The 25080-nt window shown below is 39.7% G+C and overlaps 1 protein-coding gene across 2 annotated transcripts in view; it reads right to left on the bottom strand.

Annotated features, from left to right (window-relative positions):
- Positions 1 to 25080, bottom strand: part of LOC125461226 (docking protein 5-like) — a 521375-nt gene that overhangs the window by 62548 nt on the left and 433747 nt on the right. For both annotated transcript variants that reach the window (XM_048549743.2, XM_059652830.1), the window contains one exon: positions 957 to 1092. In XM_048549743.2, the coding sequence (XP_048405700.1) occupies positions 957 to 1092 (136 nt within the window). The remainder of the gene's footprint in view (positions 1 to 956; positions 1093 to 25080) is intronic.

Genomic DNA, 25080 nt, shown 5'->3' with positions numbered 1-25080 from the left:
ATTCAGTAGGACAGTACAGAATAAATGCAAACCCATAAGCATAGTGACTAAAACAGCACATTAAATACCGCAATTATGAACAAAGCAAGTGGAATAGAAAGCAAAATCAGACTTGCGCTTCAAGGGCTAATTTGCATAAATATAGAGACAAAATAATTACCATACATGTTAGTTATATTTCTTCCATCAGCCTTCAAACATAAAGGCTAAGTAATTCTTCTTTTGAACTTTGTAACATGAAGAATGCCATGTACATAAAATGAATTAAATAATTTAAAACCACTTACGCCACATAATATTCACTTTGACATCCTTAGGGACATCAGCAAAGAAACAGACTGAAATACAACTGATAGTTTTAGGCATTACATAAACATATTTGAGGATCTGAGATGAGCTAACGTAATTTTGTTTATAAAATGGGCACCAAGCCAAGAATTTTCATCAAGTTACACAGAGAGAAGGCACAAAACCATCAGAAATGATGTTGCTACTGTTCAGTTGAGGACTGGAGAGGCTAAAAGGATGAGTGTGCAGGATTTTGTAGGAATTATTTCCGTACATCTTACATTTGGATAGAATTTTATGAACAGATAATTAATGCATTATCAGTTCACAGAATCACATTTGATTTATAAAAAGTTTCTGATATATTATTCATGGAGCACAAAAAGCCAGTGAAAATCTTCATTAAAATACCTTACCATAGTTGGTTTCAAAATGCTATTATGTATAGTATTCAGGGATTAAATTCATTGAAAACAAATGTTAACAAGTATGTTTTTATGCCAAAAGGTTCAACTTTTTAAAAAATCACACTTAAAATTTCTCCAGAGTTGCTTTCAAACAGAGATCTACAGAATGTGTTGAAGAAATGAAGAAGAATGTAAAATGTCCTACCACCATCTCATAATGAAAGCTGAATATCAGAGACCAGGCACTGTCAGAACACGTACCCGTGAATTTTTCTCCCTCTGTAGCATCTGCTCATGTTGTTCTGCTATGGCCAGTGCCGCAGAATGCACTTTCTGGTAAATTGCTTCACCTTCTCTTGTTTGGAAGGTGAATAGTCCTTCACCTGTATCACACATTCTGCCAAAATACAAAAACAATTAACATGCAGAAAAATATCACTGCTTTCAAACCTTGCAAGTGTCACTAATTTCCTTTTTTATTCTTATGGGCAATTTTTGCATCAGCCCTTGAACTCTCTGGATAGATAGATACCAGACATACCACCAAACATGTGCATTCGGGCCCTTTGAAAGCCCTGATGCAGCAGGTATGCATGAATTGACTGAGATGTTTAGACTTCTAGTGGACAGTTCTGCTTTACTTGGGTTATAGTTGGAAACTTGTGACTGCTTTAATTTATTTACCAAGATAGTTACCCACAAAATGTTAGATTTAGGAAAATATTGTTAAACTTCTGGGTAAGTATAAAACTGACTATTCTTGACATTCCATGCCTCTCCCACCCCTGACTCCTCAAATCCTCTTATTCCTCCAATTTACTGATCCTCTGATATACCACACAACCATCTGGCACCCTGGAGTCTCTGACACTCCCATAATTTTCTAATTTCCTCTGGCTCAATGAATTCTCCAACCTCAGAACGTCCCTGCACTCCTGAACTCTACCACCCTCCACCCTGTCACAGCTCAGCGTGCCCTCTGACACTCCCCTGACCGTGCAAATCCCATCCTGGCCCTTTGGCACTCTCGATGCTCTGATGCCTGACACACCGAATTGCAACTCTCCAATCCTCCAATTCTACTACCTTGAAAGTCCAACCACCCCCAAGTCCTACTCAGACCATGAATTCTCTCTTGTATTTTGATTCTTTATTTTTGATATGGCCCATCTGTATCTTGCTTTCACGCTTTTCCCTGCAGACAGACATTATGCCTTATCAATGCTTTGCTCATGTTCTAAAAAACTCCCTCAAAATACCTCATGCACCATCTCAGAATTGGTAAATGACTATGTAGAAAGAAAAAGAGGGAAATCATAAGACCATGAGAAATAGGGACAGGAGTAGGTCATTTGGCCCCTCGACCCTGCTTAGCCATTCAATCAGATCATTGCTGAGTCTATTAATGTTAGGGAGCATGCAGTGCCTGGCTCAGTTTTGTTTGTTTTGGATTTTGGACAAAAATGGGGGGGAAAAAAATACTGCTGTTAACCAAGGAATGTGGAATGAGTGCTGCATTTTTAAGAACAAGTCTTTGGAACTAATTGTGTATTGCTCAAGCATTGAGGGAAGATGTTTAAAATCGAATGGGTGTATGTTTTCAGTGCAAAAATCTGACAGAAATGGACCAGTGATTTTTTGTTAAATAATTATCACCTGTTGTGAAGACCAAGAGCCAACAGCATGGCAACAAATCTCTGGCTTAGGGGCAGCTTGATACAATGTTTGTCAAGAATACAGAGGCAAAAGGTCTCCAGACCGCATGAGACAGAGTCTCTCCTTTACTCTTCCTATGACTACATATGAAAAGATGGCTAGGTAAGTTGTTGCTTCTAACCAGTGACTGGAAAACTGACAATTAATGTGCCAACCCCAAACCCCATCTTCAGCAAATAACTGAAAGAACTTAGATACAAAGATCAATTCTCTTGAAATGTGAAAAGACTTGAGAGGCAAAAGGAAGACCTCAATAAATCCCATGGGCTGGTACTAATAAACTTTGTTTTCCATTCACCTTTTGTTTGTTTGTGTGCATGTGTGGTTTTCAGAGTTGCAATTAGTAGAACTATATGTCAATGTTGGCTGTGGTTAGAATTGATTTGTATGTTAAGTACAGCAATATAGTTAGCATTCTCTGTTAACCTCAGTCCATCAGACAGGTAAACTAGACTCTGAGTAAGTTTAACTAACTCTAACTTTTGTGACAACCTTGGGAGTAGTGTAGCTCAAGTACTGATGCACTCTCAAGTGAACTGTAGCACATTGATGTTTGCAATATAAAGGAGGTGAAATTGAAATATATGCAAGACATTTATGCAGATTAAGTCTTATCTCTATTCTAGTGGGTTCTGTATATTTGAATAGATTAAATTCAAATTACTGTATAATTGGTTTGTTGCATAGTAGTGAGCAGTTAAGCGATCCTGTAATTAATCTTTAAGCACGCAAATTAAACCGCACTAAGGAGGTTCATTCAAAACGTTGTTGTTACAGGCATAATAACTTTCTCAGATGTAAATAGAATAGAAAATGTAATTTCATAAAATTAGGTTATTAATTCATTTTAATATGGGCCAGAGATGCAAATAATTGTCCTTTCACATAATGCAACATAACGCACAGCAGTCTGCCGCATCAGTATTTCCAAAGATTTCATACCATCAATTGTCTTTGCTTTAGAACTTGGCATTTTACAGTATTAAACAAAAGATTTTAACAGTTCTTACAGAGAAGTCACACAGGAGGATACATGAACTGACATATTATATATTAATTGAAAACACATTTTTCTTGAATTCTTGCTTCTACCCCATTAGAGATAAGCTGTGCATTTATACAAACAGATGCTGAATTCAATATTTTAAGCAGTGTTAGGAGTAGAAATCAGCAGTTGTAGTATTTATTAGAAAATGGAAAGGACAAAGCTTCTTTTTGTATGCTCTCTAGCACTCAACACACAGAAGCACATAAAAGGAAGGAGCAGGAGTAGGCCAATTGGCCCCTCAAATCTACTTCTTCATTCAAGAAGTTCAAGACTGTTCAGATTATGGCCTTAACCACAGTTCCTGTCTGCCCTGGTGTATACATACTACAACAAAATGAGCTATTGTGCAGTTTCTATTTAGCTGCCTCACATTACACATTGGTAGAGGTACGAAAATATATCTTACGACACAGCTTTAAGAATCTTGCTCATGCCAATAGTCAGCTGCTAAAGGAGCTGAATAACTAGGAACCTGACAGAGGAAACCCTCATTACAAGATTCAATCCTGCTGAAATCTACAGTCGACAGTAAGAGCATTTCAGACTGTAAGATGTTCTGCAGGAGTCAGTAACTCTCTGGAGTTGGAGTATAAGTCAAATCAAGGCTGTTCCAGATTACACTGTGTGCCAATGAAAGGAGCAGACCCAATTTGGAGCACAGAGAACAGACACTCTGCATATAAAGTTAAAATGCCTACTGGGCAAGAGACAACTTTGTAAACCAAAAGGTGAAGACTTACAGGCTGAAAAAGTTAAGAGTAAAGAAGAGTAAATATAGCTCAAATTGACTATCAGTACCATAGCGAGCAGGTGCCACGGCTATTGTAAGGAAAATCAAATGCTTCCCATGGACAGTCACAGATCTGAGGACATCTCTCAACAAGAATTAAAGCAGTAAAGGAGCATTCCGTATTTGAAGTCAAACCAGACAATGTTGAACAGAAGGCGAAGATTAGGAGACTTCAAGACCATAGCATAGGAACCTGATTCACTACTAAAATAGGAATAAAGGCAGGAAGCATTTATCCAAACTGCAAGACAATGGGAACCATTCAGAAACAGACAGAGGGGAGTGGGTTTCATTAGAGCCTTCGAGAGTGGGAATCAACTACGAAAGTATGGTGACAAAAATGCTTAAAGTGATTAAAGATGCAGCAGGGTTTATTCAGTTAAGCTGTTAAGCAAACAGAAATCATTTATCTAGCCCAGAAATAGCAAAAATTATCAAGACTGGTTACTAAAAAGGTGTGAATCCTGTATTAATCCTCCTTGTTGACTCCAAAAAAAGGAAAACCTTCTGTAGCATCAAAGAACAGTAGTTCTAGAATCACTGCAAAATTAAAAGCCTTTTCACAAGGAGAATAAATAATTACATTGAAAATACTAACTATCAAAAATAACATTGCCAGTAGGATTGAATTCCACAGTGAGGCAAAACGGAACCCAGAAGTGTAAATCTTGAAGAGACTAATACTGAAGATACAGAATATCTTCCAAATTATGCACAAAACCGCAAGCTGAACAAATTAATACTTTTCTATCCAACATTGGAAAATTAGCTGAGGATGCCATCATTCACCAACCTGCAAAAGGAGTGACAGATAATTTATAAGAGGTACTGAGAGCATGAGATAATTATTGCAAGGTCAAGATTTAATACGAGAGTTCTGCATCCCAGGGAATCCAGAAATAATTTTATTATTCAACTGTACAGATTAGTAGAAAAGTATGATTATAGTGATTTAAAATCAGAATTCATAGAACATAGAACATTACAGCACAGTACAGGCCCTTCGGTCCTCGATGTTGTGCTGACCTGTCATACCGATCTCAAGCCCATCTAACCTACACTATTCCATGTATGTCCATATGCTTATCCAATGATGACTTAAATGTACCCAAAGTTGGCAAATCTACTACCATTGCAGGCAAAGCGTTCCATTCCCTTACTACTCTCTGAGTAAAGAAACTATTCTGACATCCGTCCTCTATCTTTCACCCCTCAATTTAAAGCTATGCCCCCTCGTGCTCGCCGTCACCATCCTAGGAGAAAGGCTCTCCCTATCCACCCCTCTGATTATTTTATATGTCTCAATTAAGTCACCCTTCAACCTTCTTCTCTCTAATGAAAACAGCCTCAAGTCCCTCAGCCTTTCCTCGTAAGACCTTCCCTCCATACCAGGCAACATCCGAGTAAATCTCCTCTGCACCCTTTCCAAAGCTTCCACATCCTTCTTATAATGCGGTGACCAGAACTGTACACAATATTCCAAGTGCGGCCGCACCAGAGTTTTGTACAGCTTCACCATAACCTCTTGGTTCCCAAACTTGATCCCTCTATTGATAAAAGCTAAAACACTGTATGCCTTCTTAACAGCCCTGCAAACCTGGGTGGCAACTTTCAAGGATCTGTGTACATGGACACCGAGATCTCTCTGCTCATCTACACTACTAAGAATCTTAACATTAGCCCTGTACTTTGCCTTCTGGTTACTCCTACCAAAGTGCATCACCTCACACTTGTCCGCATTAAACTCCACTTGCCACCTCTCAGTCCAGCTCTGCAGCTTATCTATGTCTCTCTGCAACCTACAGCATACTTCGTCACTATCCACAACTCCACCGACCTTAGTGTCGTCTACAAATTTACTAACCCATCCTTCTACGCCCTCATCCAGGTCATTTATAAAAATGACAAACAGCAGTGGACCCAACACCGACCCTTGTGGTACACCACTAGTAACTGGTCTCCAGGATGAACATTTCCCATCAACTACCACCCTCTGTCTTCTTTCAGCAAGCCAATTTCCGATCCAAACTGCTATATCTCCCACAATTCCATTCCTCCGCATTTTGTACAATAGCCTACTGTGGGGAACCTTATCGAACGCCTTGCTGAAATCCATATACACCACATCAACCGGTTTACTCTCATCTACCTGGCAAACAGTTTTTGTGCTTTATAATAGTAGGCAGGAGCAGAATGCTGTGTGGGTGTGATAATGATGTGGTGAAATTACCCTGCATGTATGTTGATCTGTCATCCTTTTGCCAAGTGGAAAATTTCATGAACCTCTGAAATGTTGAGAGCTTTGCAAGCACGTCTTGGTAATGCGCCGAAGATACAAAGGTTTTAAGTTGTTGCACTTTGTTGGAATTCATAACTGACAGAGTTACTATTGGGACTGCTGGTGAGTCTTTGTCCAGACTTATTATAGTAAACAGAATGACTCCAGCGAATGTTGGTCAGATGACAAATAAAGCAGAACTCCAGAAGCAGGATAGGTCAATCCTAGGAAGTGGAAATCAACTTAATTTCAGAAGAACAGCGGAATCTGTGCAACTGCCACACCTAAGAAATCAGGATAGTGTCTTGGACAGACAGTAAAGGACATCAACACTAAAGAACATTGTCAGTGCAGCAGAACAAGGAAACCTCTCAGGTGCAAACCGTGACCAGATATTAAAAAGAAAAGACTTATCTTGAACACAACAGGTTGGTTTTAGAAAATGTGCAATTGTAGGATATACTCTTTAAAAAAAAGAAACAAGAAGCAAAATAGCTACCCATATAACAAGGGAGTACAGTCTTCAAAAGAAGAAGAACTTAAAGTATTTCTGAAGAAATAGATGATTCAGATGTGATCTTTTAACAAGTGTATGTGTATATCAATAAACATTTCATTACTTTATTGTGTGATACAAGGGGCAGAGTTACTAAATTTTAGAGCGAACAATAATTTAAAACATGCCATTAACAACTGAGTAATGACGTGGTCCTGAAGGTACCACTCACGATTAAATAGAATGTCACATGAAATTCAATTTACATGAATGTGAGGTGCTGCATTTTGGAAAGGCAAATCAGGGCAGGACTTATACGCTTAATGATAAGGTCCTGGGGGTGTTCCTGACCAAAGAGGCCTTGGAGTGCGGGTTCATACTTCCTTGAAAGTCGACTCACAGGTAGACAGGGTGGTGAAGACGACATTTGGTATGCTTACCTTTATTCATCAGTGCATTGAGTATAGTAGTTGGGAAGTCATGTTGCAGCTATGTAGGACATTGGTTAGGCTATTTTTGGAAGACTGCATTCAGTTCTGGTCTCACTACTATAGGAAAGATGTTAAACTTCAAAAGATTTGCCAGGGTTTCAGGGTTTGAGTGATAAGGAGAGACTGAATAGGCTGGGGCAATAATCCCTGCAGCATTGGAGGCTGAGGGGTGACCTTACAGAAGTTTATAAGGTCATGATAGACATGGATAAAGTGAATTCGCAAAGTCTTTACCCCAGCGTAAGGGAGTCCAAAACTAAAGAGCATAGTTTAAACGTGAGAGGGGCAAGATTTAAAAGGGACCTAAGGGGCAACATATTCACACAGAGATCGTTGTGTGTTAATGGAATGAACTGCCAGAGGAAGTGATGGAGGCTAGTACAACTGTAACATTTAAAAGGCACATGGATCATTATACAAACACGAAGGATGTACAGAGATTCAGGAAAAATGCTGGCAAATGGGATTAGATTAATTTGGGATAATTGGTTGATCCACCAACTCATCCATGCCAAAGGATCTATTTCCATGCTGTTTACCTCTATGACTGTATATGCCATAGGCAGCTCTCCAACACAAGCAACATCAGTTAGCAGTCAAGTTATGTATGCTACACCAGCAATTATTCTGACCTTTGAACAGGAACCATAGAAATGTTGAAACATGGAGCAGGGATATCCATTCGGCCCTTCAAGCCTGATCTGTTATTCATTACGATCATTGCTGATTATCCAACACAGTAGCCTTTTTAATAAAATGTGAGGCTGGATGAACACAGAAAGCCAGGCAGCATCTCAGGAGCACAAAAAAACCTGACGTTTCGGGCGTAGACCCTTCATCAGAGAGGGGGATGGGGAGGGGGTTCTGGAATAAATAGGGAGAGAGGGGGGAGGCGGACCGAAGATGGAGAGTAAAGAAGATAGTGGAGAGGAGAGTATAGGTGGGGAGGTAGGGAGGGGATAGGTCAGTCCAGGGAAGACGGACAGGTCAAGGAGGTGGGATGAGGTTAGTAGGTAGCTGGGGGTGCGGCTTGGTGTGGGAGGAAGGGATGGGTGAGAGGAAGAACAGGTTAGGGAGGCAGAGACAGGTTGGACTGGCTTTGGGATGCAGTGGGTGGGGGGGAAGAGCTGGGCTGGTTTAGGGATGCAGTTGGGGAAGGGGAGATCTTCGGTCCGCCTCCCCCTCTCTCCCTATTTATTCCAGTTCCCTCTCCCCATCCCCCTCTCTGATGAAGTGTCTAGGCCCGAAACGTCAGCTTTTGTGCTCCTGAGATGCTGCTTGGTCTGCTGTGTTCATCCAGCCTCACATTTTATTATCTTGGATTCTCCAGCATCTGCAATTCCCATTATCACAGTAGCCTTTTTCCTGGTTTTCCCCATATCTTTTGACTCCTTTAGCCCCAAGTGCTATTTCCAACTTATTCTTGAAATCATAAAAAGTTTTGGCCTTGACTGCTTTCCGTGGTAATGAATTCCACACACTCTTTGCACTTGCTGTGTGGGAAAAAGTTTTCTGTCCCCTACTTTAGATTCTCCCACTATCAGGAAAATCCTTCTGGCATCCACCCTGTCTGGTCCTATTAGAATTTTATAGGTTTCAATAAGATCCCTCCATCCTCTGGCCTTCATCAAATATTGATTCAACCTCTCCTCATACATCAGTCCTGCCTTCCCAGGACTGTCCTTCCTCAGCTACACCTCCTAGGAATAAATATCACAAACAATCTGTCCTGGCCCATCCACGTTGACATGAAAGTCAAGAAAACACATCAGTGCCTCTACTTCCTCAGAAAGCTAAGGAAATTCAGCATTTCCACAATGAATCTTACCACTTTATAAAGATGCACCATAGAAATTATTTTATCCGAGTGTATCACAATGCAGTATAGCAACTGCTCTGCCCAAGACCACAAGAAGTTACAGAAAGTTATAAAGGCAGCCCCATCCATCATGAAAACTAGCCTTCCTTGTCTTGACTTTGGCTACACCTCTGGCTGCCTTGGGAAAGCAGATAACATAATCAAAGACCTCTTTCACCCTCTTTGTACTTTCTTCCACCCTCTTCCATTGGGCAGAAGATACAAACATATACCAACAGATTTAAGAACTGCTTCTACCCCACTAATACCAGACCTCTGAACAGACTTCACATATATTAAGGTTGATCTTTCTCTCCATCTTCTCTGTAGCTATAACACTGTGTTCTGCATTCTGTTATATATACCCTGATGTATTTATGTGAGGTATGATTTGTCTGGTTAGCACATAAAATAATACTTATCACTGTATCTCAGTACATGTGACAATACCAAATCAAGTAAGGAGACCAAAATTGCACACAATATTCCTGCTGTGGCCTCACTCAGGATCAGTTTAGTTACAGCAAGATATCTTGCTGCTGTACTCACATCCTCTTGCGTTCAAAGCCAAAATCGCATTTGCCTTCTTTAGCAGGATATCTAGGTCTCATTGCCCATGTGTGTCTCTCAATTTATAGCCATTAAAATAGTAATCTGTTTTCCTGTTTTTGCTACTAAAGTAGATAACCTCATTTTATCCACATTATATTTTATCATCCATGCAGCTGCCCACTCATTCCAAATCAGACTGAAGCTTCTGTGCATCCCGTTCATAGTTCATCCTCTCAAACAGCTTTGTGTCATCTGCAATTTGGAGTTTTTACATTTAGTTCCCTCATCTAAATAATTTATATATATATTAGCATATCACTGGGATCCTTGCACTGATTCCTGTCATACCCTACTAATCACTGCCTGCCATTTTGAAAAAGACCCTTTTATTCCTATTCTCTATTTCCTGTTTGGCAGCTAGTTTTCTATCCATCTAACAAGGATGATGGGGAGAAGGCAGGAGAATGGGGTTGAGAACATATCAGCCATGACTGCATGGTAGAGCAGACTCAATACGTCAAATAGCCTAATTCAACTCCTATATCTTATGGTCATTTGAATGCAGTATCCCCATCCAAGCGCTTTAATTTTCCACATTAATCTCTTAGGTAAGACTTTATAAAAAGTCTTCTGAAAGACCAAATTAACCACATCCATTAGCTCCCCTGCATCACTCTACTAGTTATAGCCTTGAAGAATTCCAGCAGGTTTGTATGAAAGATTTCCCTTTTATAAAGACACACTGATTCATAAGAACATATGAACTAGGAGCAGGAGTAGGCCATCTGGCCCCTAGAGCCTGCCCCACCATTTAATAAGATCATGGCTGATCTTCGAGATTTAGCTCCACTTACCTGCCTACTCAACATAACCCCTTAGTTCCTTTACTGTTAAAAAAAATTATCTAGCTTTGCCTTAAAAACATTCCATGAGGTAGCTTCAACCACTTCACTGGGCAGGGAATTCCTCAGATTCACAACTCTTAGGGTGAAGAAGTTCCTCCTGACCTCAGTCCTACATCTGCTTCCCTTTATTTTGAGGCGATGCCCTCAGTCTGATCCTGCCACTATTTTCTAAGCGCACAGGAATTACACATTTATAATGGACTCAGACATTTTCCCCACTATCAATGTCATGCTGACTGATCTATAATTTCTAGTTTTTTTTTCTGTTTCCATTCTGAAATAGAGGGGTTACATTAGCTACACTTCAATCTGAAGAAACTGTTCCAGAGTCTGTATCATCTTGGAAGATGATCACCAATATATCTAATAATTCCATGGCAACTTTAAGTACTCTGTGATGTAGATTATCAAGGCTTGGGGATTTATTGGTCTTCATTCCAAACAATCAATTTTGCCAACACCATTTCCCTGCAATCCTGATTTCCTTCAGTACCTTCTCCTCACTAAACCCAGTGTTTCCCATCATTTCTGGTATGTTAATATAAAATGAAGAACTGCAGGCTCTGAAGATCTGAAAATGCAGAAATAGCTGTAGAAACTCAGTAGGTTTAGTAGCATCCATGGAGAAAGCAGAGTTAATGTTTTGCATGAAGTAACCCTTCTTCAGAACTGTGTAAGCAAAATGTCATACCAAATGGTCATTTCAAGAAATAGTATAAATTTCTGTGCAGCAAAATTCAAAATTCCCTTTTTCTAACTAAAAGTGCTGCTTTGTAGGTATTGTTCTCATGTTGATGTAAAAACTCAAACAAATTTATTTATGCACAATCATTAATTTCCTAGAGATAATTATATATTTTACTCTAAAAACTAGATCTGTGCATCTTAGCTTAATTATCCCTTTCCTCTAATTTTTCACCTGAAGAGAAAAATTGCTCAACTCTCCATGTCCAACACAGTAGGAGATCAACAACTAAATATAACAAATCAACTTACATCAAAGTAAGGCATGTCACTGTTAGAAAGTATGTGTTCTTTCTCTGATCAGTATGTTTTATATGAACTCCAGTGGTTCAAGAAGGCTGCTCCACCATTACCTTGTCAAGGGAAACTAAGGATGAATATAAATACTGGCCACATCCCACAATTGAATAATTAAAAAAAGATTTTAACCCTAGGAGTTTTAAACCCAATTAGAATAATATAGCAGCTAACTGTAGTTATTTTAAAATTAAACAGGGTTATTTATTCTCACACACCTAACCTAAATTAATGCAACATCATGCATTCTTTATCTCAGGTATACACCATATATTTAAGTTCACAATATACACACATGCAAACACACAGACAAAGATAATGCACTTTTGCAGGTTTAATTTCACTCAATATCTACTTCATGATCTCTGGTCTCACATGTGCCAAATTTGTGGTTTCTTGAATGGACTTGATGCATTGTGGTTGGAGGGTGTTGTACAACAAAAGATTGAAGATGATCACTGGATCCGCAATATTAGCTCTGTCTTTTCTCTCTACAGATGCTATTAGGCATACTGCATTTCTCCAGCTCACTCTACCTTTATTTCAGATTTCCAGCATCTGAGTGTTTAATTTAGAGATTAACAGTAGGTTGTGAGGTCACTTGTATCTAGGAGGTTTGTTCTCTGGATAATTTTGAAACTGAAGCAGTTTATATGTTTAACTTTCTGATAACTTGCAGCTTTGCTATTGCCACTGACTGATGGCCCTGATGAACAGACAGGATCTGCTGCATAGAGTTTTCAGCTGATCTTCCCAACAGAGTAAAATGCATGGCGGTCTCACAGTGCGGCTTTTCACGAGTTCAGTGTCACTTCCAAATTAGGTCATGATGCTACTGTGGCTTTAAGAAGTTGGACTTTGTCTTTTCTTTTAATAAAGAAATGCTGAGTCAGAGGTTATGAACAGTCTGCTCAAAGCCAATAGTGTAAACAGCTTGGGAGGCCTTTGTGTTTTTTTTAAATGTGGGAGCAACAGAAGCAGTCAGAATAGGTGGGGATTGTGTTCCAACAGAACAAGCATTTTTAATTTTAGCTTTCTACAGTCACTAGGTTCTTGAGGCTAGATGCGAAAGTTCTTATTCCTCTCTCTGTTACAGCTAAAAGCTGGTGTTGTCCTCCTGCTGCTAGAATTGCATGTGAGACAATCTATTTTACTGAATTTGCCTTTGCCAAAGATGTGTTTATGGGTAGTCACAATATTGGATCAGTTAATTAGTAGTAGTTAATTTCTATTAAGAATTTTGGTAGAGTTACAGTTAAGCCAATTCTTTTCTTTTAGTTTTCTTAATCTATGTTTTAACTGTGTAAAAATAAAGTGTGTTTTGCTAGACATTTGAGGAGTTTGACCAGTTATTGGAATGCAACACCTTACACTTAACTTCAAAATAAGAGAAAAATTTAGGGTCTAGGCTTTCTTCATTGATATATTTTGAGGGGATTTGGTCTGGTCCAAAGGAAGGTGTTGTTTTCATGTCAATGTCACATACTGTGTTGTGAATTGACACTTCTGAGGGCCACACACTCTGTAGTGGATGGGAAATGCCACCTTGATACACTGAGAAGATTATAATTGGTAATGAATTTCAAATTTCCCTTTTGTTTAGTATGAAACATAGAAAAAGGCAGTCTGGAAACACCACAATTTCTTTTTTGTTAATGGATCATCTTGAAATGGCTGTAAGACAACATCACCAATGTCCATATTTAATAAGGTATTCACTGGAGAATCAAAACTCTCTGTACTGCAAACAATTTTAAAAAATACATGATTTGTGGCAGACATTCTAACAACTTGATTGTGTCTAATTTTAAAACAGGCTGTGAGTTTAAAATACAACATGTTTCTATTGCATGGCATACAGAGTAACATTTCTGAAAATGTCTCATGATGAAATTTCCTTTTTTGCTTCCTTTCCAAGCATTTTTGCATTTTGAGTATAAGGTGTTAAATGATTCATCAAGTTTTCACATTATAACTCTATAATGTCTATCAACAGATTCATAACGACATCGAAATTAGCCAAAATAGCTCCAAGTAGATTTTATGCCAAAATTTTATGCCAGCAGTAGTGAACCATATCAATATCAATATAGCGATATATGTTCCACTGGTTTCTTTTGAATTCTTGTCTACTGGGATTAACCTGCCAGCACAAGCTACTTACTTTGCTCCCCATAGATCTATTGGTAAAATGTACTTATTAAAATAAATGACTTAATCCTTACAGGAATTTAATAAAAGATTTAAATTTGTAAGAAACTCCAATTTCCCACAAGATAACTCACAGATTGTTACTAAAATCTTGTTTATGCTAATTGAAACACTAAATGTTCTACAAGTATTCTTGCAATAAATGTCATGATTTACAAAACGTCAAAAATATTCTAGTCAAAGAATACCACCCCAAAAAAAACAAAATAATTTGATTGCTATAACGCAGCGTGGAGCTGGAGGAGTACAGCAGGCCAGGCTGCATCAGAGGAGCAGGAAAGTTGACGTTTTGGGTTGGGACCCTTCTTCAAAAATGGGGAGGGGGAAGGGAGCTCTGAAATTAATAGAGAGAGGAGGGGTGGGGCTGGGGAAAGTAGGTGGGATGGTGATAGGTGAGTGCAGCTAGACAGTGGTGGGGATTGGTCAGTGAGGTTGGGAGGAGTGGATAGTTGGGAGAGAAGGTGGATAGGTTGTGTCAGGTTGTGTTATGTCAATGAGGCGGGGATGGGAGGGAAGGTTGGTCATGCGATGAGGCTGGGGGGTTTCCACTCCTGAACATCCAAGGCAGAATATGAGGTGGCTAGAGATGAGATAAGAGGTGGATAGAGCTCTTAAAGATAGTAGAATCAGGGTTATGGGGATAAGGCAGGAACAGGATACTGGTGGAGGATGATCAGCCATGATCATAATGAATGGTGATCCTGGCTCGAAGGGCCGAATGGCCTACTCCTGTACTTATTGTCTATTGTCTATTATCCATTGTCTCAGTTGTCCTCTTAGTTCAAAGACCGCAACATCCCCCCATTCAGTTGTCAAAAATACTCTCGACCACATCTCTTGCCTCTCTTTCCTGCTCCTCTGCCCTCACATTCCCTCCCTTCAACAAAATCAAAAACAGAAGCCCCTTTGTCCTCATGTATCACCCCACTAACCTCCGGATTCAATGTATCATTCTCTGCCACTTCTGCTACCTGCAATCTGACCCCACAACCAAAAATATATTTCCCTCCCCACCTCTATCTGCCTTCTGTAGGGACCGCTCTCTCCGCAACTCCCTCGTCCACTCCATACCTTTCCCTGTAACCGCTACACCTGCCTTTACACCTCCCCCCTCACCCCAATTCCAGGAACCAAAAAAACCTTTCACATCAGACAGAGGTTCACCTGCACATCCATCAGGGTGGTCTACTGCATCCACTGCTCCCAATGTGGGCTCCTTTACATCGGTGGACCAAGCGGAGGCTCAGAGATCACTTTGTAGAGCACCTGCACTCTGTTCATGACACACGACACACGGCAAACAACAACACCTTCCAATCATGAGCCATTTCAATTCCTCCTCCCACTCCCTGGGTGACATGTCATTCTTGGGCGCTCTCCAGTGTCATAATGAAGCCACGCAGAAACGGAAGGAGCAGCACCTCATATTCTAACATCCAGTGTTCACAATATGGACTTTACCAGTTTCAAAATCTCCCCACCCCCAGCCTCAGCCTCACCCCATGACCAAGCTTCCCTCTCATCCCTGCCTCCTTGAATTGACACAACCTGTCCATCTTCTCTCCCACCTATCCGCTCCTCCCACCACTGCCTACCTGCACTCACCTATCATCATCCCAGCTACCTTTCCCAGGCGCACCCCTCCTCTATTTATTTCAGAGCTCCCTTCCCCCTCCTCCATTGTTGAAGGAGGGTCCTGGCCCAAAACATCAGCTTTCCTGCTCCTCTAGTTCCACACTGTGTTATCTCTGACTCCAGCATCTGCATTTCTTACTATCTCTGGATTTGATTGCTATGACCCGTTTATTCCATTCAAGGGCCATCTTCTACCCACTTAACAATAAGGAAATACCATACACATTGTAATCAATGCATAACAATGCACAGAGAGATGCTACAAATTGGTTGGATTCACCACATATGTCAAATTAAACCATAATCTTCTTGAATTACAAAGAAAGAAAGTGGTAAATGTGAATATGAAGGCAAACTTAACAATAACATTCTTTCTAGTTCTTTCCTTCATTTTAGGCCATTGCTTCATTATTACCGGTCCCTGTATTTTAATAGAGCAGCCATTGTCACGAAGTATTTTCAAACCATTCTAGAAACAATGGATAGCAGAATGTATCACAGTCTTCTCCAAACAGCAGAGCATTAAAACAACAGTTCACTGTAGCAGTGAGTGGTCAGTCATCGGTCATAAAATGCGAAGGAACATTGTCTTCACCCCTCCTCATTTGTGGAAGTTAACGTCAACCACACCATTGCAAATACTGAACCAATTTGACTGGATAAAATAAAAGCAGAGCAAGGATTAACAGTAGGATCTCTGCATGGCTCAGTAATTAACCAAAGGGCATCTCTCCCACAGAATCATCAGGGGAATCTGAACTGACTCATTTTGAAAGCACATTCATAATGATTCTCCTCAGAAAGCTGAGTATCTTTTATTTAAAAATGTGTGAACTTTAGTGAGATTTGAGTGAGCCTTCAACATAATGAAGCAACAGGATTCTGCTATAGGAGGATAGACAATTGACAGTGGGCATGTTAGAGATTGCATTGGACAGCATAGATCATGTTGACAGGCTAGATATTAGGAGGATTGTTTTTTCCAAAGAAGAGCATAACCTTTGAACAAGTTGTCAGTTATTACAATAATCATTGATTCATTACAAGCATTTGCAAAACGGAGCTGTACACTTCCTGCTTGTGGCTGACATTAAAGCAGGAATTTTAAGAGATAAGCTTTGCGGTCACTTTGGCCTTTCCATCTTGACATCCTTTAGAAGGGATTAGATCAAGATGTTTTGCAAAGTGTATTGGAAGGTGAAGGTACAACTACAAGGATAAGAATAACCGAGACAGTAAATTAGGGTAAATGCTACTTCATGCTGGGGTTAAACAGGAGATGGGTGTCCTATTAAAAAAAATACTCTATCAACAGCTGAAATTAAAAACTGAGTTCTCTACTAAAAATAAACTAGTATTTTTTTTCTTGTTTCATAGAATGTTTTTTATAATGATTACATTTTTAAACTTCACTGTAAATTGCTTATTTGGCTGTTCAATAAGTAACTACTGTGTCACAGATAAAGTGGAAAAGGGGATGAATTTATATTATGATAGCTTTTCTCATTCTTAAGCCTGAGATGGCGAGTTATTAATTGATTTATGACTTTCCCCTTTATTCCTGGCTGAAGGTGTTTAGCCCTCTGGCTTGACTCAAATTCAGCTTCACTGAAAAGAAATGAATTCTCTCTCATTTTTTATGAAGCATGTTAGAGAAGAGAGAAAAAAAAGTCGTAAGATGTACAATTAGTCTCTCACTCATTCCAAAAAATTCAAAAAGAATCAAAGACATAGAGGAAGCACTGGGATGGCTATCCATTATTGAATTTTGTTTTAAGGGTTTGGTGACATTGCTGTATTGCCCCCTTTTAGAAATTAGGGTCATTAACTGACAGTGACTGATTTGTTGGTAGAGGTTCTCCTACAGCCAGATCATGTATTATTAGTGGGGTACACCCCAGTGGATCTCTTCGGGTTTCAGTAAATTTCTTGAGCAGGGTGGACAAAGCCTCAAGTCTCTCAACTTTAGCTCCTGTTTTGACCTAAATGAACCAAGCAATCTTGGACTGTGCTCTCAATTCTGTTGCAGCCAAATGGGGAATTGGAGTGAATTTATAATTATGTTGGTGTTCCCGTCTTAAGCCCCAGATAGCAAGTTTGTTTTTTGATTTACTCCTTTCTGTTTTACTTCTGTCTCTTGCTGAGGCAGACTGAAGGGTGTTCTCAAACCCCTGGTTTTCAGTTTCTGATTTTTGTATTAAACCTGCAGCAAAATTCTTAAGGGTAATATCCATGATAGGATTTATTACCAAAATATTTAAAAGATGGGATTTGCTTCACTACCTCATTTCACACACACAAAAGATTATTTAGGAGGACAGGGCAGGAGAGCAGACAGGTTCTAAATTATGCATTTTGGTTAATCTAGAGGCATTAAAAATGCATATTTCATGTACTTTACAAATTTCTGGAGATCAGTACCCAACAACAGTTTTCATTGTGACCTTGCAGTATTCTTTCTTGCAGGCAAAAGGTCAGCTTCTTTATGGCCAGCAACTTGGAGACAGTGATGGAGGGTCTGAGGCAGGCTGCTCAATCAATCTGGAATCCTATTCTCCCATTGGAGGTCAAACAGCAACTGACTCAGAATGCTAGAATTGTACTTTTAAGCAATTCAATGAGCTCAAATTTCAGTCATGCGACAAAGGCAGGCATTTCACATGCTGATAGCCCACCTCAGTGGGCTGATTGACAGGTCATTAACCTCAGTGTAGCTTTACCACCAGACCCCCATTAGAGTTTCCATTGCACGTTGACTAAATCATTGTAAATACATTAGCACTCATTGTAGCATAATGTATCCTTCACCTAGAGCTGGCTCAAAGCAGACAACTCATTTACAAATTGATTGCAAAAGTTTAACTGGAATATCTATACAAACTAAAGGGTTCAGAACTTCCACAAGTATGAGATATTTTTGAGTCCAACAAGTTGTCCATTTTTGCAAGAAGAAAAATGTAAACAGAAAAACAGGGAAAAGAATAAAGTGTTACAGAAATAGTAGGAAAAGCCGATGTTGGAGAATCTGAGATAACAAGGTGTATAGCTCGATGAACACAGCAGGCCAAGCAGCATCAAAGGAGCAGGAAAGCTGACGTTTCGGGTCGAGACCTTTCTTCAGAAAATAATTTGCTGAAGAAGGGTCTAGTCCTGAAACATCAGCCTCCCTGCTCCTCTGATGCTGCTCGGCCTGCTGCGTTCATCCTGCCCTACACCTTGTTATACCAAAAGAATAAAGTTTTCTTTTTGATTCTGTTCATGCCTTTTGGCCATGACAGTTGTTTAGAATTCATATTGTCTCACATTGACCTCTGTATCATCAACTCATGAATCTAACTTCATATCTTCTCTGTGGGTATATGAATTAAAGAAGAGTTAAACCTGGAATCAAATAATATTCCAGTATATTATATTCTATTCAAAACTTGTTTAAGCAAATATATAGAACTTGGAGATGCTCTCAGGACTGAAGGATCAGTCCATCAAAGCCATTTAGCATCTTTCAAATCTGTCTACCTTAATCTGAAGTTGAGAGTTAAAAATTACAACCAGGATTTAGGATTGTTCCAGTAGAGAAGGCTTTGGATTATGTACATTCCAAAAGAAAATAAGAACTTTAGGAAGCAATTTTTAAGTGCTGTCTGCTGCTTCTTGAAAAACAAGAAACTGGCAGAACACTTGGAAGAGATTTTGGACATTAATTTTCTCAGCTGATTTACTTTTCAGGGAGACTTCAAACAAGTTTTTTAAAACTCCTATCTTAAACTTGAGGGAGATTGAATAACTGTTTGTCAATTGTGTTGGAGTCAGGTGAGGAGTGGGGAAAATGGCATCCACCAAAAACCACCAGTCACTTAATCACAGAAAATGTTTTTACCAAATTTGTTGATATACATACATTTAATTTCTCCTGTAACATTTAAAAGAGAGGGCAATAGTATTTATTGTACTTGACTCCTGATCTGTAGCAACAAGAAAAGTGATCCAACTCACACTCACACATGCATCTGATAGATTCAAAAACACATTCACCCACACATATAAGTTATGAATAGCAACAGCAGGTTAATTTTTTTTCAGATCATCCAAAAGAAAGTCAGTTATACATAGATCCTGTAGATTGATTACTTTAATGGCTTCAGGCTGGATTTGGTGGTAAGACCAGAAGACGTAACAGGAAAATTAGGCCACTCGACCCATCAGGTTTGCTCTACCACATGACAATGGCTGATGTTTCTTAAGCCGATCCTCTTCACCCTTGATCCCCTTACTAATCGAGAATCTTTGTCTTAAATATATTCAATGCCATGATCTCCATAGACTTCTGTGGCAAAGAGTTCCACAGATTCACCACTGTCTGTCTGAGCAAATTTGTCTTTATCTCAGTTCTAGAGGATTGACCTCTCACTCTGAGGCTGTGCCCCCAGGTTGTAGTGGGAACATTTTCTTCATGTCCACTTTAACCAGGCCTCTCAGTATTCTCTAAGTTCCAATGAGATCCCCCCCTATGTTTCTAAACTCCATTCAGTGCAGACCCAAAGTCCTCAACTACTCTTCGTATAACAAGCTCCACATCCCGGGATTATTTTTGTAAGTCTCCTCTGGGCCATGTGGCACACTTCCAGACTCCAGTGAATCCCGAGAGATCACCACCAATTCCTCTACAATCTCCTCAGCTATCTCCTTCAGAACGATGGGATGTGGCCCATTCGGTTGGACTGATTTATCCACCTTCTCCTTAATGATGGACACTACGCTCACCTCTGCATTTCAACTCTCCTGAAGTTCTGGTATGCTGCTGGTGTCTTTCACTGTGAAAAGTGATACAAAGTACTTATTCAGTTCCTCTGCTTTTTTTTTTAACCCCCATGACTACTGCTCCAGCCTTGTTTTCCAGAGGTCAATGTCCACTGTGGTCTGTCTATTCTCTTTTAGACATCTAAAAAAAAACTCTTACAATTTTCATTTATATTACTACCTAGCTAACTCTTCTGTTTTATTTTTCCCCTCTCTTACTGCTTTTTTCAGATATTCTCTGCTGGTTTTTAAAAAACTTCCCAACCCTTTGGCTTCTTCCTATTCTTCACATGTATGTTTTTATTTCTTTTGCTTTCATGTTGATTATGATTTGCCTTGTCAGCTACAGTTGCCTCATCCTCCTCTTAATATGTTTCCTCTTCCTTGAGATGAAATTCTGCCGTGTCTCTTGAATTACCTCCAGAAGCTCCTGCTGTTGCTGCTTCACCATCTTCCCTGCTAGGCTCCCCTTTCACTCAATTCTTGCAAGCTCCTCCCTCCATGTATTTGTAGTTACTTTTACTCAATTAGTAAAGAGATTAATTTTATTTGGCATCACATTCAACACAACATCTTGGGCCAAATGGCCTGTTTCTATGCTGTAGTGCTGTATGTTCTAATTACCTTTACTCAATCTTTCCAGGTTCTGCATCAAGACACTTTAGAACACGATGGGACAATCTCAGTAATTTCCTCTAAAATCTGTTGTTTGGTAAGATGTTGCTAACAGTGTCTGACTGGTAATATGTCAGGCACAGCACATTATTATGATGAGAGAATGGGACTGGCCTCCTTGGCAAAGCACCTACGTTGTGCAGCTGAGGTGCCAACATACTACTGGTGTGACATGGCATGGCAAGGCATCGATATGGGTGCTGAGTGGGGGAGCACAATGGTCCTTGGATATGACTCTGTCCAAGGAGGCAAAGGAAGATGCAAGAACACTGGGGCTGATGGTAAGACCAAATGCAGCAGCAGGCCACCATAGAGGGTAAGGAGCATCCAGGTCAGGCAGAGGTTGTGGTCACAATGCCTGTCAGGATAGGTCAGGACCACAGGAGGACTGGGGTTTTTCACCTCCAACTCCATTTCCTTGTGTTCAGTGAGGTGCAGTGTCTATGCAGGCTTCTTATGTCCACAGACGATGTGATGGAATTGTGCCAGCAGGACCTCAGGTCTGTAGAAGTCAGAGGCCATCCTCTCATAGTGACTGTGAAGGCGACAGCTACTTTGAATTTCTATGTGACTGGTTCCCTCCAGACAGCGACTGTATGGGGTCCTTGAGTCATGCATCCAAAAATGCTTCAGGACAATGATCATTGCCATCGTGCAAAGTCACACCAGTTCATTTCACTCCCTGATGATAAGATCGTGGCTGCAGCCTGGGCATTAGGATTCGGGAACTTAGCTGGCTTTCCCCAGGTGTAAGCTACCATTGACTGTGAACGCACAGCCCTGCGACATTCATCAACAGGAAAGTGTTCCATTTGATTAATGTTTAAATAATCTGGGATCCTCTTTACCACTTTCTGGAGGGGGGTGCCCATTATCCTGGCAGCTGTCATTACACCTACATTCTGGTGCACTCTCACATGCCTGCTGTGTTTGAGGGCCCAGGGGCCTTACAAAGCTGGCACTGGGGGCCAAGGCAAGCATGCTGCTCTTATGCATGTAGTTGAGGTTGCTGTCCCTTTAAGAGAGCTGGTCAGGTGATCAGAGGGGCAGAGCTTTGGTCCAATCTCCTTCAGGCTGTGGAGATGTGGGGATTGTCGGTAAAGCGTTCTTATTCAGATTTACCATTTGTCTACCTGGTGTATAATTCCCGGTTCCAATGCAACAACTGCTACCATGGCTCATGACGCCATTGTGCCAACCACTGACTGACGTGGAGCACAGATACAATCTTGCCACTATCACCTTGAGGACCTCGCAAAGGTTGTTGAAAATGTGGTTCTGCCGGTTGGATTGGTTTTGGGGGTCCCTCCAGTACAGTACAGACAGAGTGTGCCGCATCATCCCCGTATGATGTGCTCTGCACTTTTTCAGCAGATGGCGAGGTGATGTGAGAGACGCTGAAAAGTTGGGGAGCAGCAGCACTCGTCTGAGGAGGGGGAAGAAGCTCAACTGCATCAGGCACTACAAGCTGGACAAGGTTTGATTGTATCCCAAATCCAGTTGATGACAGCTGGGTGCAGGAAACCATTGTGGAATGTAAAATAGTTGTTGGTGATGGTGCCAGCATTTGGTTTTGCGCTATGGGGGTGAACTACAGCCTCTATTCGTTTTGTTTGTATTCACTTTCGCTGTCTGAAAATAAAAACTCCTCTTTGGAATTGTCTGAGGTAACAAGGTGCAGAGCTGGATGAACACAGCAGACCAAGCAGCATCAGAGGAGCAGGAAGGCTGACGTTTCAGACCTTGACTGTTCTTCAGAAAATCATTTTCTAAGTCTCACTGAACTTTTAATGCACTTTGAAATCTTTAAGATACGCACAGTCCCTCCATCTTGCTCAGAGTTGAATCAACAGGAAAGCCAGATGACTTTTAACAACCATTTCTTTTAAGGCTCCTTGTTTCATTGACAAAATGATTAGCTGTTACAACATTTGTAACAATACAACTAGTCTGTTCATGACAGTGACATTGTGGTTTGTAACATTACTATGATGAATGTGCATCCTTTTCAAAAAAAAAGTACATCCTGTCCATTCTGGTGTAATTTAATTTGTAATAGCATGATTAGTTTTAATTTCTTCCAATCAACCTCTAGTTCTGAAAATGTACATTAATTATGAAGTGTCTCAATGTCAGACTCAAATAATTGTGGGATATTTATAGAAATAAAAATGTTTGCTTTTTGCTTTTATTCTTTCACGGTAACATGCTACTTCTTTAATTCTCTTCATTTCATGAATATGATTTTACACTGAATTAAATATTCTCAACTGACTTTTCCTGGTTCAGATTCTGTTTCAGAAACTACTCTTTGATCTGACTGGTAAAGAAGACAGACTGTCATTTGTGCTGTTCATAGAGGTCCACTCACTTTCGTTTTATTTATGGGTTCAGGGCTGACAGCAAAAATCAGTCAAAATTTTCCAACCATCATTTCACTCTAAAAATGCCTCATCACACTGAATGTTAGTAGAAGTGTGGATGTCATGGCAACAGCATAAAAACTCTCGTAATATCCTGTTTTTAAACACAATACTGGTATTGAAAATTGTTAAGTTGTAACTCTAGCAGAGATTGTTCAAACTGTATGGCTTTGTGCCTAAATTAATTGGAAAAAGGTGTTTTTTTGTTAAGTTGCTAGCCAATACTCAAGTTAAAAATGACAAATCGAATCCACCAATCTACCAAATTATGACAGCAGTTTGAGATGGTAGTTAGCTATAATTCGTACTAAGAATCACATCACATGAATTTTAAATTTGCGTTTCAATAATATCACTCTGTGAGGAGTCACGCAATGTTGACACCACGCCTAAATCATAACTCATCAAAGTATTCCCAACTGAACTCTGCCCTCAGATGATTGGCTGAAATTAATCGTGAAGTTTAAAGTGCTCAAATGAAATATGATTAATTAGGTTTTTATGAAAACTATAAGCTCTCTACTTTGGCAGACTTCATTTTTCAGACTAAACCAAAATAAATGCACTCAAGGGTCATTCATTCACCCCTGTCATTTTATGATTTATGGCTGTTCTCGTTCACTTTATTATCTCAGATTTTTTTCACAAGCTACAGAAACAATAGTAGCCATGTATTTATTGAAGGAAATAAGTGCAAATGTTAATGAACAATGATAATTGTGATTAAAATTGATGGCAAAAAAGTATCTGGTTGAACAATAAGTTTACAGTATTTGAGTGACCAGCATGTGCAATCAATTTTGCACATTTCTTGGAAGTTATAAGTTATATGACAGACAAGGGAGCTCCAATTTATACTCCAAACCATGTTTCAATTGCTGAATGAGCAAAACTCATCCATTGCAGCAAAAGGAGACCTTTTAAAGAGCTGGGCCTCACTTAACTGTTACCAGTTCACATCCCCCATCCCTCACTGTGGGTGGAAAGCAATTGAAATCACCCAACTTCAAATGAGTGTGTGGTGGTAGTGATTGTCAGACAGTTGATAACCAAATGAGAGTGAAGAGTTCAATTTCCCTTTCTGGCAGCGTATCCCGATTCCTCAATTCACCTGGTACTTAAAAACTAGGAACTTCTGTCCTGAATATACTCTAAAATTGGTAATCCGTTTCAATATGTAAAGAGGGATGACTGAGACAGAAGATAACTCTGTACAATTTGTAATCTTGAAAAATCATACCGACCTCAATTTATTTATACCAATTATATTTCAGTCTGATCAGTATATAATGGGATCCCAATATAATCTTGACAATATTGGAATAAATATGGCATACATACCATTACTTTGCTTATTTTATCATGACTAACTTTGCGCAATGAAATATGTTATTTTCAATCAAACAGCATATCCACATAAATGATATACACAAAAGTCCAATTAATGGAACAGATTAAAATAAGGTGTA

This window comes from Stegostoma tigrinum, chromosome 19, assembly GCF_030684315.1.
Source record: "Stegostoma tigrinum isolate sSteTig4 chromosome 19, sSteTig4.hap1, whole genome shotgun sequence".
Classification (NCBI taxonomy): domain Eukaryota; kingdom Metazoa; phylum Chordata; class Chondrichthyes; order Orectolobiformes; family Stegostomatidae; genus Stegostoma; species Stegostoma tigrinum.
Note: the sequence above shows the minus strand (reverse complement) of the source record. Positions and strands in the feature narration are given on the sequence as shown.